Genomic DNA, 12,476 nt, shown 5'->3' on the forward strand with positions numbered 1-12,476 from the left:
CGGAGGGAGAGTGGGGCTGGTGGGGGAGGGGGCAACAGAGACTTCTGTAGGGAAAAGTAGTTCGACAAACAATCGAAGACACAGTGCACAGAAAAGAATTACGTGCGGCAAATAATATCCAAGTATGAAAAGAAATGGTAAAAAACTAGAGCAAGATTGATTTACTCGCACTCACACTCAGTTACAAACAACAACAACAACAACAACAAACACTCAAACGCTTGCACGCACACACACGCACACACACAGTCACACAACATACACATATATGCGCACACGTAGCCTTCCTAATACACTTGCGGGCTCTCATTAACATATCAATAATATTCAACATCATCATCCAGTGCCAGATCTGCGACAGACATCGGCGATCATGGTTCTCCATTCATTCCTTCCCTCGGATGCTCTTTAAAAAAAATACGTTTCCCTGATCTTTCCCTGTTACCCAGTATGTTGCTCTGGGCCTACCTCGGCCTCGTTTGCCTTCAATTTTGCCAGTGAGAGCTAGATGTTCAAGACCCATATAATATGTCTATTCAGGTGTCCCAAAACCTGCAATCTTCGTTTCCTGGTTGTTTTTTTACCAATGAGCGTCCCACGTGGTCTTCTTCAAGTCCTGCCTCATTTGGTTTCTTTTCACTCCACGATACTCTTTGCAGTCTCCTAAGAAACAACATTTCTATTGCTTCTATTTTATTTTCACTGTCTTTAGTGATTGTCCAGCATTCACAGACATGTATAGAAGGGTTGACCATACCTAGCATTTTAGAACTATCATTTTGGTAGTCATTGGGATGTTTATATTTTTCAGGATTGGGCTCATTTCACTCGTATTGAAACTAGCCTTATTTCTGTGGAACATTTGGCATCAAATGTTATCATATATTCAAGGTATTTAAACTGTTGGACTTGTTTGATCTTTTCACTTTTGCTAGTGAGATTACAACAAGGATTTGCTGCTTTTTTTAAAAATTTTACCATGCGTTCTGTTTTCTTTACATTCAGCAATAACCCGTTACGTTCACTTTCTCTTACAAGAGTATTTAGAAACAATTGAAGGTCCCTTGTATAAAAACAAAGTTTTCTACTCAAATGCAAACGCAAAGGCATCCATTTGTGAGAGGAAACATTATTCATGCCCGAAAAGTTAAACCGCACTATCTGATGTAATCAAATTATTAAAAACCATAAAAAGGTGAACGGAGTAAGTAGTCTTAATAATATTCAAAATTGACTGCTTTGGCTGTCATGCAACCCAAGACCGACAGCAACCCGCATCCAAGGAGTTAAGAAGAATAAATTCTATTTATAACCTACGTTGTCAGTTGTCATGTGATCGAGTGGAAATCTAAAATGGCGGCTAACGTTTATGTTATGCTGCTGTTCATCAGTTCTGTCCTTTTTGTGTGTATCCAGTCGTTTCAAGCAACTAGTGGTAGGCCTATAGTTTATCATACATATATATAAATATATACTTATAGCCTGTGGCTATCCGCACGGCCCTCCCGTACTCATAGCCTCATGGCTATGCGTACGGCCCTCCCTACGTAGGCCCTTTGACTTTGAATGACAATTATAATGATGAGGCTTACTTTAAAGTAAGTTAGTAGATCTAGTATAGCTCTAGATCTAGATCTAGATTAGATTTAGATCTAGATTTAATATTTAAAGTATGCTCACGCCTTGATAATTGCTCAGCTGGACCGCGTCACTTTATCAATCGATATCTTGGCCGAGACAAAGATCGTATATATAGGCTATATAGTGCAGGCGAGTCTTTTGGCTATTCTCACCCGGTGCACGTTCACCGTTATAGCCTAGATCTAGGCCAACAAATTTTGCGTTCACCCTAAACCACAGAATTCTACACTGCGATAACAGAAACATTGTAGAATTCTGTGCCGTGAACAAACGTTCCATTACAACTGTAGCCTAGCCTACTAAAAGCGTACAATTTTGTCTGTGGGCAGTGGAGAGAGAGAAAGACAGAGAGAGAGGAGTAGCGCGAGAACTTCCGGTCAAAACAAAATGGCGACCCGCGTAGTTCGGCTCGATTCGAAAAGTTAAATAGCTGTAGCATCTTTGTAGACAACCAAATTAATTTACTTTTGTGTTTTAACATCATTTTTTAACTTTGTTTTGGTCAATTTGATCGTCCACACCGATAGACAGTATTCAGAAAGAGACAGAGAGAGAGAGATAGGGGAGGAGTAGATCTTGCGAGAACTTCCGCGCAAAACAAAATGGCGACCCGCGTAGTTCGGCTCGATTCGAACAGTGAAATAGCCATAGCATCTTTGAAGACGATCAAATTAGCTTACTTTTGTGCTATAACGTAATTTTTTCTTGGCTTTTATCAATTGGATCATCCACACCGATAGACAGTATTCCAAAATGAGGAAAAGCAGGTCTTGTTTCGCACCGGGTGAGAATAGCCTACGCTGGCAATTCTCACCCGGGGTGAGAGGTAGATCGTTTTTCTATTCTCACCCCGGATGAGAATAGCCACTTCCATAGGCTATATAGATCTCTATATATATCTTTCAGCTTAAGAAAATTGGCAGTGTAAGAAATTATTTAACTAAAGCAGCAGCCAAGACACTTGTAACAACACTCATTTTATCAAAGTTAGATTACTGTAATGTTATTTTGTCCGGTTTGACATCCGAAAAACTATCAAAGTTACAAGTACTTCAAAATCAAGCAGCAAAATTGATAATGAAACAAAAGAAATCAGCCCACGTAACACCAATTCTGAAAGAACTACACTGGCTGCCAATAAAAGAAAGGATTAAATACAAAACTGCCGTTCTCTGTTTTAAATGTATAAATGATAGTGCACTTTTTTATCTTAAAACATTCCTGGAATTATATAATCCACCTAGAGCCCTTAGATCAGCCTCTGACAATCTAATTCGTAAAACTACAAAACAAAACTACAAAACATACGGCGAGCGTTCCTTTTTGTTCTTTGGTCCCCAGGTATGGAACGAAATCCCATATAAAATAAGATCTGCCCCAACAATTTCCATTTTCAAAAATCAGCTGAAGCATTTTTTATTCACAAAAGCATACCTGTCATAATGATGTGCTGTGATATATATGCATGTGTATGCCAGACTGTGAGACTGAAGAAATAGCGAGTGAGAATGAGAGAGAGAAAAAGAGAGAGATAGAGAGAGAAAAGAGAGAGATAGCGAGAGAGGGAGAGAGAAAGAGAGAGAGAGAGATAGAGGGAGAGGGAGAGAGAGAGAGACAGACAAACAGAGAGAGAGAGAGAGAGAGAGAGAGATAGAGTGGAAATGTTTTTCTATCTGTATAGAATTAATGTTTTAATGAATGTTTCTAGTTACTCACGTTTCAACTGTATTTTGTCTGTTCGTGAATTAATATTGCATTGTATATTTTTAGTGAACACATTTTCAACCTCACTGCGAGACTGTTTTTCTGGTATAAAATTTTACACATATGCATTTATATTATATGTATAATACTTTGTTTTACGTACACATTTGTGTCGATTAATTTTTAAGATGTGATGTCTTTTTCATTGTAATGCGCATTGAGCATCTTTTAGGAAATGGAAATGCGCAGTATAAATGCTATTTATTATTATTATTATTATATATATATATATATATATATATATATATATGTGTGTATATATATATATATATATAACAAGATAGTTCACTCCTCTATTCTATTTGAACCAATTAAAAACGAAGTGTATACACAGACCCTGTAACCGGGAACAAAGTCACAAAGTATAGTATACCCGGTAAGGGAAATCTTTTGTGATTTCGGAAAGTTTCAGCGCCCAGACCCGGTAGCTAGAGAAAGAGAGAGAGTGTGTGTGTGTGTGTCTATGTGAGAGAGAGAGAGAGAGAGAGAGAGAAAGGAGGGGGTAGAGAACAGGGGTAAGTGCTAGCAAACACATGTCACATGCCCCAGTTTACAGGAGGGAACGGGAGAAAGATAGAATGAAGTAGGTGGGGGAGAAAGAAAGACAGAGACAAACAAGGGGAAAGAGAAGGCGAGCAATACACAGAGGAGAAACAGAGAGAGAGAGGGGGAGAGAGAGAGAGAGAGAGAGGGGGGGGGGGGGAGACAGAAATAGAGAGGGTGACTGCTTGATTGAAATTATGACATTGTTCGTTTCTTTGAATTGTCTTATACTGATTCCTCCAACTCCAAAACGGAGGAAAAACGATCGTTCATCGAAAAGACATCCGCTATCTTCTCATTTAGATCTAGGCCTTGAAACTGGATCAATGATTTATGTCTGTCTGTCTAGATCTAGACCTAGGCCATAGATCTAGAAGAACCTAGGTCTACCCTGAGCCAAGAGGGAGCTGAAACTTTCCGAAATCACAAAAGATTTCCCCTTCTGTATACTTCGTTACTTTGTTCCCGGTTACTGGAGTCTGTATACACTCCCAATTAAAAAAGTGTCCTCAAAATTCGATGGCGCCCTCTTCGAAAAAGTGCGGACTTTGCAATTAGAGTTACCGTAGTTGTGTGAAAATTAATAATAAAAGTGTAACTAGCAAACTGTGCTATTCCTATTCTTCTTCTAGAGAAGCAAAAGTGAGCTTCAAAGCAAAGACTGCAGCGTCATCTGAACCACTGCCCGGACTTCCACGGACACCTTTTTGGCAGAGTGAACGATTTTGTTTTATGTATGATCTTTGGCCAAGAGATGCTCTACGAGGTCAAGATAACTTGCAACGTCATTGGTCACTATTTATAACTTTGACCTGTAGTTTACTACGTCATTTTTCATATAAGGAATGCTGAAATTTTCCATTGAAAAAGGTCAGCGTCTATGCCCTTTATAGATATAGCTGCCTGCTTCCCAATCGAAGTAGGTCAGCCCTATATATAGGGCCTATGCGCTTCCCGGGTTTAATTTTGTCCACTTGTAGTGTCCGGTTTGATAGTTTATGTGCCGCTTACAAAGCCTAGCTTATTATATGAAGTGGAGGGCCGTAATCATAGCCTAGATGCTGTGCGTAGAGGAGTGGTTATTCTCACCAGCCATAAGAAATCTAGGCTAGTCTAGATCTAGATCTATAGTTATACAAGGATGAAGTGTCAAGAGCAGAACGCAGCTGATACCTATGGGTCCTCACAATTATAGATCAAGATCTAGCCTAATTTTAAGAACATTAAGGCTTGCCTCATGCTCACACCGGGGTGGGGGGTGAGAATAGCGTGTCTTGAGCTATTCTCACCAGGGATGAGAATAAAGGTGGCCTTAGTAGAAGTAAGTCTTCTAAAACTAACTAAAAGTAACAAAGTGACTGTTCGGACTCGAGTCCGATTAGACAAAAATTATATTCAGACTCTGAAAGTCCAGCATGTAGAGTTGGGTCGGGCTCGCTAAATCAGCATCCGCGAGTAACGAACTACTCGCTTGCACTACCCGCAAACGAGCGGAAGGGTAACGAGCCATTGGCTTGTGAAGAGTAGTTTTCTACTCTCTACACATCGGACAGAGACAACAGTTCGTTTAGCGAGCGGGCGGACGGAGAGACTCCATGCATTTGAGCAGGTAGACGGACGGACGGGGAGCAAGTCCTTCATTGCATACTACTTACACCCCCCGGAAAAAAAATCACCGTCTTGCCCCACATTGTAGCTAGGCGTTCATGGCAGAAATTTCTTTACCCCCCCCCCCCCCCCCCCAAATAAGGCCTTTTGGAATTCTTTAAGCTTCCACTTCCAGATAATTGAAATGTAAACAGTGTTCCCACACACAAGGTGAAAGGTTACACACATAGTACTACGTCATCAGCTTCTCTCACTCTCTGCGGCACCGCTAGTGGCTTGAAACATTAGGCCTAATTAACAAACAATAGACGATGGGTCTAATCTCGCGTCGAGTATCTCGTCTGCTAGAGCTCGTCCATTCGCCCGCCCGCTCAGTGAATAAAATTGTGGAGCGGACCCAAAGAACGAACTGACTTGAGGCTTGAGGTCCGCAGTCTGCTCGCTGAGAGAGTCAAATTGTAAAGTGGACCCAAAAAACAAACTGTCTTGAGGTTCGCAGTTCGCTCGCATGGCCGTCCGTTACCCGCTCCCTCAGACTGAGTCCGAGAGTAACGAACCCGTCCGTCCACTCACCCCAACTCTACCAGCATGACGTCTGATCCGACTTCCGACCCTTGTTCCTAAATATATCCAGCATTTATGAAAAATTTTTCGATTGTAATGATAACAATCGAGATGTGAACTTTAATATAATTCAGCTACTAGATCTATCTAAACTGGCCCTCCCTGCATCATTAGTATGAACAGAATAACCAAGTTGAGTTGACCTTGCCGGGGGCAAAGTTGATTATGTCGACCAATGAGATTGGGCGTATCGATCACGCACTCTTGGCTTTGCTGGGGGAAGAGGCCACAACTGTCGATTTTGTACGATGTGATTTTTTTTTTTTTTATTACAGAAACGCTATAACACGCAACAAAATGAAATTAAACATGTGGAAAAACAAATGGTGGTGGAAGTACCGGTAATGATGATGCTGTAGTGGTGGTGGAAAGACCCTGAGTTGTCGGTCACCATGTACTTAGACATTGCCATTGGGCAGTGAGAGTGCAGTTTTTTTACTTGTGACACAATTACACAGTCCTAGTAGGTAATTTTAGTTCTAATTCTGGTTTTTCGTAAAATCCCCCAGTTATATTATGTAACCACCTTACATTCACATAACTCACTTAGAAGCCGAGTCCGAATAAATAAACATTTTTTTCGGACCGGAGTCCGAATAGATGAAACTCTTCAGGGACAGTACCAAAATTTTGACAGTAACTTAGTGTGGATAACATTCATTAATCTAATAACTTGGCGTCATGTGAGCTGAAAAGAAGGTGGAGCTTGTCATGACCAACTTATAACTAGATTTATGAAAGTTTCATGGAGCAAGATCATGAATGACTTATGTGTGAATGGTAATACTTTCTTCTAGCCTTGTGAACGGGTTCAGTAGTCTTCAGTCACATTCTCTGTGGGAAAAGTAGTGTTGTCGTGTCAGAAAAGCATATTTTTGGTCAGCAGATGTCCAGGTCTCTTTCAGCCGCTTGTTTTGGACAGCTTTATTTGATACCTCAGCTGCTTATATAGACAAAATGAAAGATGTACAGAAACTATAAAATTGAAGTGACTATTTCTCTGAACGCTCGGGAAAATAAACTTGACCTCTATGTCTCCTAATGGTTTCCGTTCTCAAGATTTTTTTGGTTATTTGCGAGAGTTCAGCACTGCCATTCTGCGAGGACTATGAAGAAGCATTTTTTTTCATCGAATTCAAACATAACTTGATATGAACGGTGTAAGGAAGGGGGAGATGAAGAGAATCAGAAAGAAAGACAGAGAGAGAGAGAGAGAGAGAAACAGAGAGAGAGCGAGCAAAACAAAGATAAAAAGATAAGTACATGTGCAGTGGACGGCTTGAGTTGACAGGAGCAATGGAGAGGGGGGATGAAGAAATAAAGACATAGAACGAGAGAAAAACAGGGAAAGAAAGAGAGAGAGGGAGAGAGAAAGAGACAGACAGAGAGAAAGAGAGAAGGAGTGGGAGGGAGAGAGAGAGACTGAGAGAGAGAAAACGACAGTGAGTGAGAAAGAAAGAAAAGAGATAGAGAAACAGAGAGAGAATAAGAGAGAAAATAGGAGAGAGAGAGAGAGAGAGAGAGATAGACAAAGAGAGACAGACAGACAGATAGGCAGGCAGACAGACAGACAGGCTGACAGATGAAGACTGCCAGTCAAATAGACAGCCAGACAGAAAACCCAGAGAGAAACACTGAGAAGGAACCAGCAGAGACAGAGAAAAAGAAGTAAAAGCTGCCGGAGACAAGCAGGCATAATCAGTGCCCTTGGGGATCACGACTGGATCTGCCTGTTTATGCCGCCCGACCGGTTGTAGGAATTACTGTACTCACATTTCCCGCCTGTTTCCACTGGCTCTTCACATTTTTTTTTTTTTTTTTTGTGCATGTGCCTTTGCCCCTTACATGTTTTCAAACAAGTTGAGGGTTCCCAACCCCCTTTTTTTTTGTCTCTCCCCCCTCTCCCCCGCCCCTCCGCTTTCTTTTCTTGCCTCTCCCCCAGGCTTTATTTTCCCAAGCGTTCGGAGAAATAAAGCAGGCCTTATAATATACCGGTATATATTTCTCACAAGAGATAAATTCTGCCAGTGGGAAAGCTTGTCGTTTTTGTTGTTGTCATAGAACTGTGTATTAATTTTTTTAATCATTTAAATGCATCTTGCAGTTCAGTTCATAAAAGATTGCCTTTGACATGAACCTCAGTCTTTCATGCCTCTTTGTTTTGCTGATGTTTTCCTGTCTTCCTCAGATGTAAAATGTTCTCTTCGAAGCGTGAGCTTTGAACATAAAGTGTGCGTCTGCAACTCTTCGTATTGTGATACCACTCCCACAGTGGAGCCTGTTCCCAAAGGTCAATACATTGTGTTCACCACGTCAAGAAATGGACTAAGACTTGACAAGAAAGTGCTGAAGGCCGTGAATGTTTCCAAAAGTGGTCAGTAAGAATAGTGCAATCTGTTCTTTTCTTGTTTATTTTTGTAGCACATTGCCAGTCTTTCATAAAGTTCAACTAAGTATTTTCGTCAAAATTAGAATTTGTGAGTACTGGGGTACATCACTATCTTTACTTGATTTGTTAATATGCCTCACAAGAGATAAATAGTGCCAGTGAAAAAACTTGTCTTTATTGTTGTTGTCATAGAACTCATATTTGTTTTGGGGTTTTCAACTTACTAGCCAACATAATTCACAGTTATTAAGAGAATAAATATTTTTGGTGTATGATGTATGTTACAAGCTGACCGAGTGTCCTTAGCATGACAGCCTACTAAGGTCATTATGAAATGTTTTCGACCACCACTAAAGTCGTAACTAATTAACTGCAGTCTTTTTTAGAATATAGGGCTATTAAATTAAAAACAAAGCAAAACAAACTTTTCATGAATTCGATTTAACTGATCTCCTTGGGAAATTTATTTTTCAATCATATATACTACTTAATTATGTGCATATATATATATATATATATATATATATATATATGTGTGTGTGTGTGTGTGTGTGTGTGCCTAAAGAAAGGTACCAAAAGTCGGATTTTAACCATTTTGAGTTACAGGTTGTACCTCATAGGACTTTCAATGCTGAACACAGTAGTTTTTGTAATTTTTGAGATACCTCAAGTAGTTTTTGAGGTATTGCACATTTTGCGAGGTAGGGTACAACGATCTAATTTTGAAAAAAAATAGCTTTTAAGTTTAGAAAACATATAAACTTGGAAAAAAACTGTTATTCAATTGTTTCTAATGTATTTATTCATGGAAAATTCATTTCCAATTGGGCATTCAGTTGACATCAATATCATAATTAAAATTCAGTGGTAAAGCATAGCGGGGAAGAGAAAACATGCTCCAAGAATAGATTTTAACACCTTTTCATTATCTTTTTAAAACATACCCTACCCTCAAAATAATTCAAAATAAAATATTTAGAAATCAAATCATTGAAAACTCTTTTAACACATTGTTAAAAAATGGTGAAACTTTATAATTTTTTTTATGGAAACACATTTTGGTCGAAAAAGTGATTTTTTGGGGGGTCATTTTCAGCCTGTAGCTCAATATAGTCTGTGGCGACTTTTGGTACCTTTCTCTAGGCACACACACATATATAAAATACAAGTATAATACTACCTAAATGCATGAATAATACACAAACTTAGACAATGCACACATCATTACTAGTCCTAAATGTGCAGCACCTTGTTTTTGAGCCTGGATTATTGTATGTTGCTCAAGGACACACTCCAGTGACCACCCCCTCTAAGTGCTGTGTCACCGACACACACTTGACTTGCTTTTATCGCTGAAGCTTTGAATCAAAACTGAAGAGCGGATGCTCACATGTTTTTGAGGTGGAATTGGAAAGTAATGGCTCAATTCTGGAGTATGCCATAACGATTCACAGGAATTGAAACTCTCAGTTTTATAAATCCGTAGGCTAAAATTCAAGAAAATATAGCTCCATCAAACTCCAAGGAATATTGAATGCTAACTTTCTTAAATTTTGGGAGGTGAAGAATGTGTGGGTTTCTTCTACAAATATGGCATAGGTTTGCACCATAAGAATTATAGATTAATTTACCATTTTACTAAACAAATCATGGTCTTTTCAAAGGTGAGAATTCAGTTCCAGGGAATTTGGGGTTGAAAAGTAGAAAAAAGTTGTTGAATTTGAATGTTCACAAATTTTGATTTCCTTTTCAGCTGTATTCAAAATCGACACCAAGACAAGGAGACAAAAGATCATAGGATTTGGTGGTGCATTTACAGATGCTGCTGGAATCAATATTGCAAGCTTGCCAAGTGATGCACAAAAAAAACTTATTTCATCATATTTTGCAAAAGATGGTATGTTGGCTGTTGTGTGTATTACATTACATATATGACATTATATTGAACATCTTTGGACCCATATAAATTCTGTCAACAATATCATCTTTTTATGCATGTTTCAAAATTATATATCTTTAAGTTTAGTCCCATGTTCAAGCAGGCAGCAATGTTTCTTTCAACTTCCACTAACACAGGCATTGAATACACTGTTGGACGTGTACCTATGGCAAGTTGTGACTTCTCCACCCACCCTTACTCTTATGATGATGTCGCTGGTGATCTCACTTTATCCAAGTTTGCTCTGGCTCCGGAGGATCTCAAATACAAGGTACCTAGATCATATACTCTTAGGTATTATCTCATACAATGCATCAGTAATATAAATACCATAAATATTTTTTTGAGGTTTGGAGATGCTTGCTCGGTGACCGCGTCAAAAAAATTTAGAAACATCCTTGATAATTGTATTTATTTCTGATTATTTTAATGCTAGGCAGTCTTCAGGCATGATTGTGATATTCAGTGGATTATCATAGGGGTTACATTCAGAAAATGTGTGAAGTAGAAACAATTTTTTTTTTGCATATATATTATATATATATATTTTTTTTTTTTTACACCTTTATAAATCCTCCCTGCAATCTTATAAACTTTTCTCACACTCTTATAAACACTATGTACTCTTGGTGTATAAGAGATCAAGAGTATTTAAGAAATAAAACTTAAATCGTATGTATATGTTAGTATATTTATAAATAGTCGCTTCTCAAGCCCTGGTTCTCCTATACTTGAATTATACAAAAAAAAACAAGGTACTGAGTCCGCGAAATGTAAGCCACAATATGGCAAGGCTTAAGGGAAGTCTACTGTAAGCTAACAAAATGCCTTTTTAAACATTTTGGCACGAACATTTTTTATTTGCTAAATCGATAGGTCTGATCTGTTACCCTACTTGTGTGAAAAAATCAAAGTGAAGCTGTGACTAGTTTTTGAAAAAATTGACTATCAAAATTTTGAAGAACGCCTTTTTTAAATGGTTACGCTGACAAAACGCCTTTTTCTCTCCCAAGGCTCTGGAAAAAAGGCGTTCTGTCAGCAAAATCTGAAAAAAAGGCGTTCTTGTTCAAAGGCGTTTTTCAAGGAAAACTCGGACAGAACGCCTTTTTATTGTCTTACCAACACAGTGATTCTCGTCCTGGGTATGATCTCCTCCCCCCCCCCTCCCCACACACACACACACACACACACACACACACACACACACAAATAAACACAAACATGCACAGGCACAAATTCTCATACACACACAGACACACTCACATAGACACACACTCCCATATATACACAAACAGCCACAGACTCACACACACACACACACACACAGATATACAGTCACATTCTCACGCAGTCACATACAGACACATAATCACACACACACACACACACACACACACACACACACACACATACACAGAAAGACATACACACTCACACACACACATACATACATACATACATACAGACACACGCACACACACACACACACAAATTCATAAAGACTCAAGTTGACATACAGACACGCACGCGCACTAAAACACAGATTATAACACAAACACTCATACACACTCTTACACATTAGCCTAATGAGCACACACAGGCTTATGTACGTACTGATGGAGAGACAAACACACGTGCGCACACGCACACACACACACACACACACACAAAAACCCACTCATACACGCATGCACACACAGGCTTATACGCATACAGATGGACAGACGCACAAACATGCACACAAACACACAGACACTTACAAACACACACACACACACGCATACACACACATGCAGACTCACAGAAACACACAGACACACACATACACTCACATACACACAAAAATATACAGACACACACACACAGAAGCACACGTACAGACACATACAGACACAGACATACACTCACACACACAGACAGACACACAGACTCACTCAAAACTCACATACAGACAGACTCCCCCCTCCC

At 39.3% G+C, this 12,476-nt stretch overlaps 1 protein-coding gene across 1 annotated transcript in view; it reads left to right on the top strand.

Annotated features, from left to right (window-relative positions):
• Nucleotides 1–1,338: 1,338 nt before the first annotated feature.
• Nucleotides 1,339–12,476, top strand: part of LOC101858569 (lysosomal acid glucosylceramidase) — a 22,710-nt gene continuing 11,572 nt past the window's right edge. Inside the window, exons 1-4 of the mRNA XM_005104760.3 lie at nt 1,339–1,435; nt 8,369–8,554; nt 10,323–10,466; nt 10,646–10,779. Of these exons, the coding sequence (XP_005104817.1) occupies nt 1,354–1,435; nt 8,369–8,554; nt 10,323–10,466; nt 10,646–10,779 (546 nt within the window). The 5' untranslated portion in view covers nt 1,339–1,353. The remainder of the gene's footprint in view (nt 1,436–8,368; nt 8,555–10,322; nt 10,467–10,645; nt 10,780–12,476) is intronic.

Source organism: Aplysia californica, unplaced genomic scaffold, assembly GCF_000002075.1.
Source record: "Aplysia californica isolate F4 #8 unplaced genomic scaffold, AplCal3.0 scaffold00435, whole genome shotgun sequence".
NCBI classification, from domain to species: Eukaryota; Metazoa; Mollusca; class Gastropoda; order Aplysiida; family Aplysiidae; genus Aplysia; species Aplysia californica.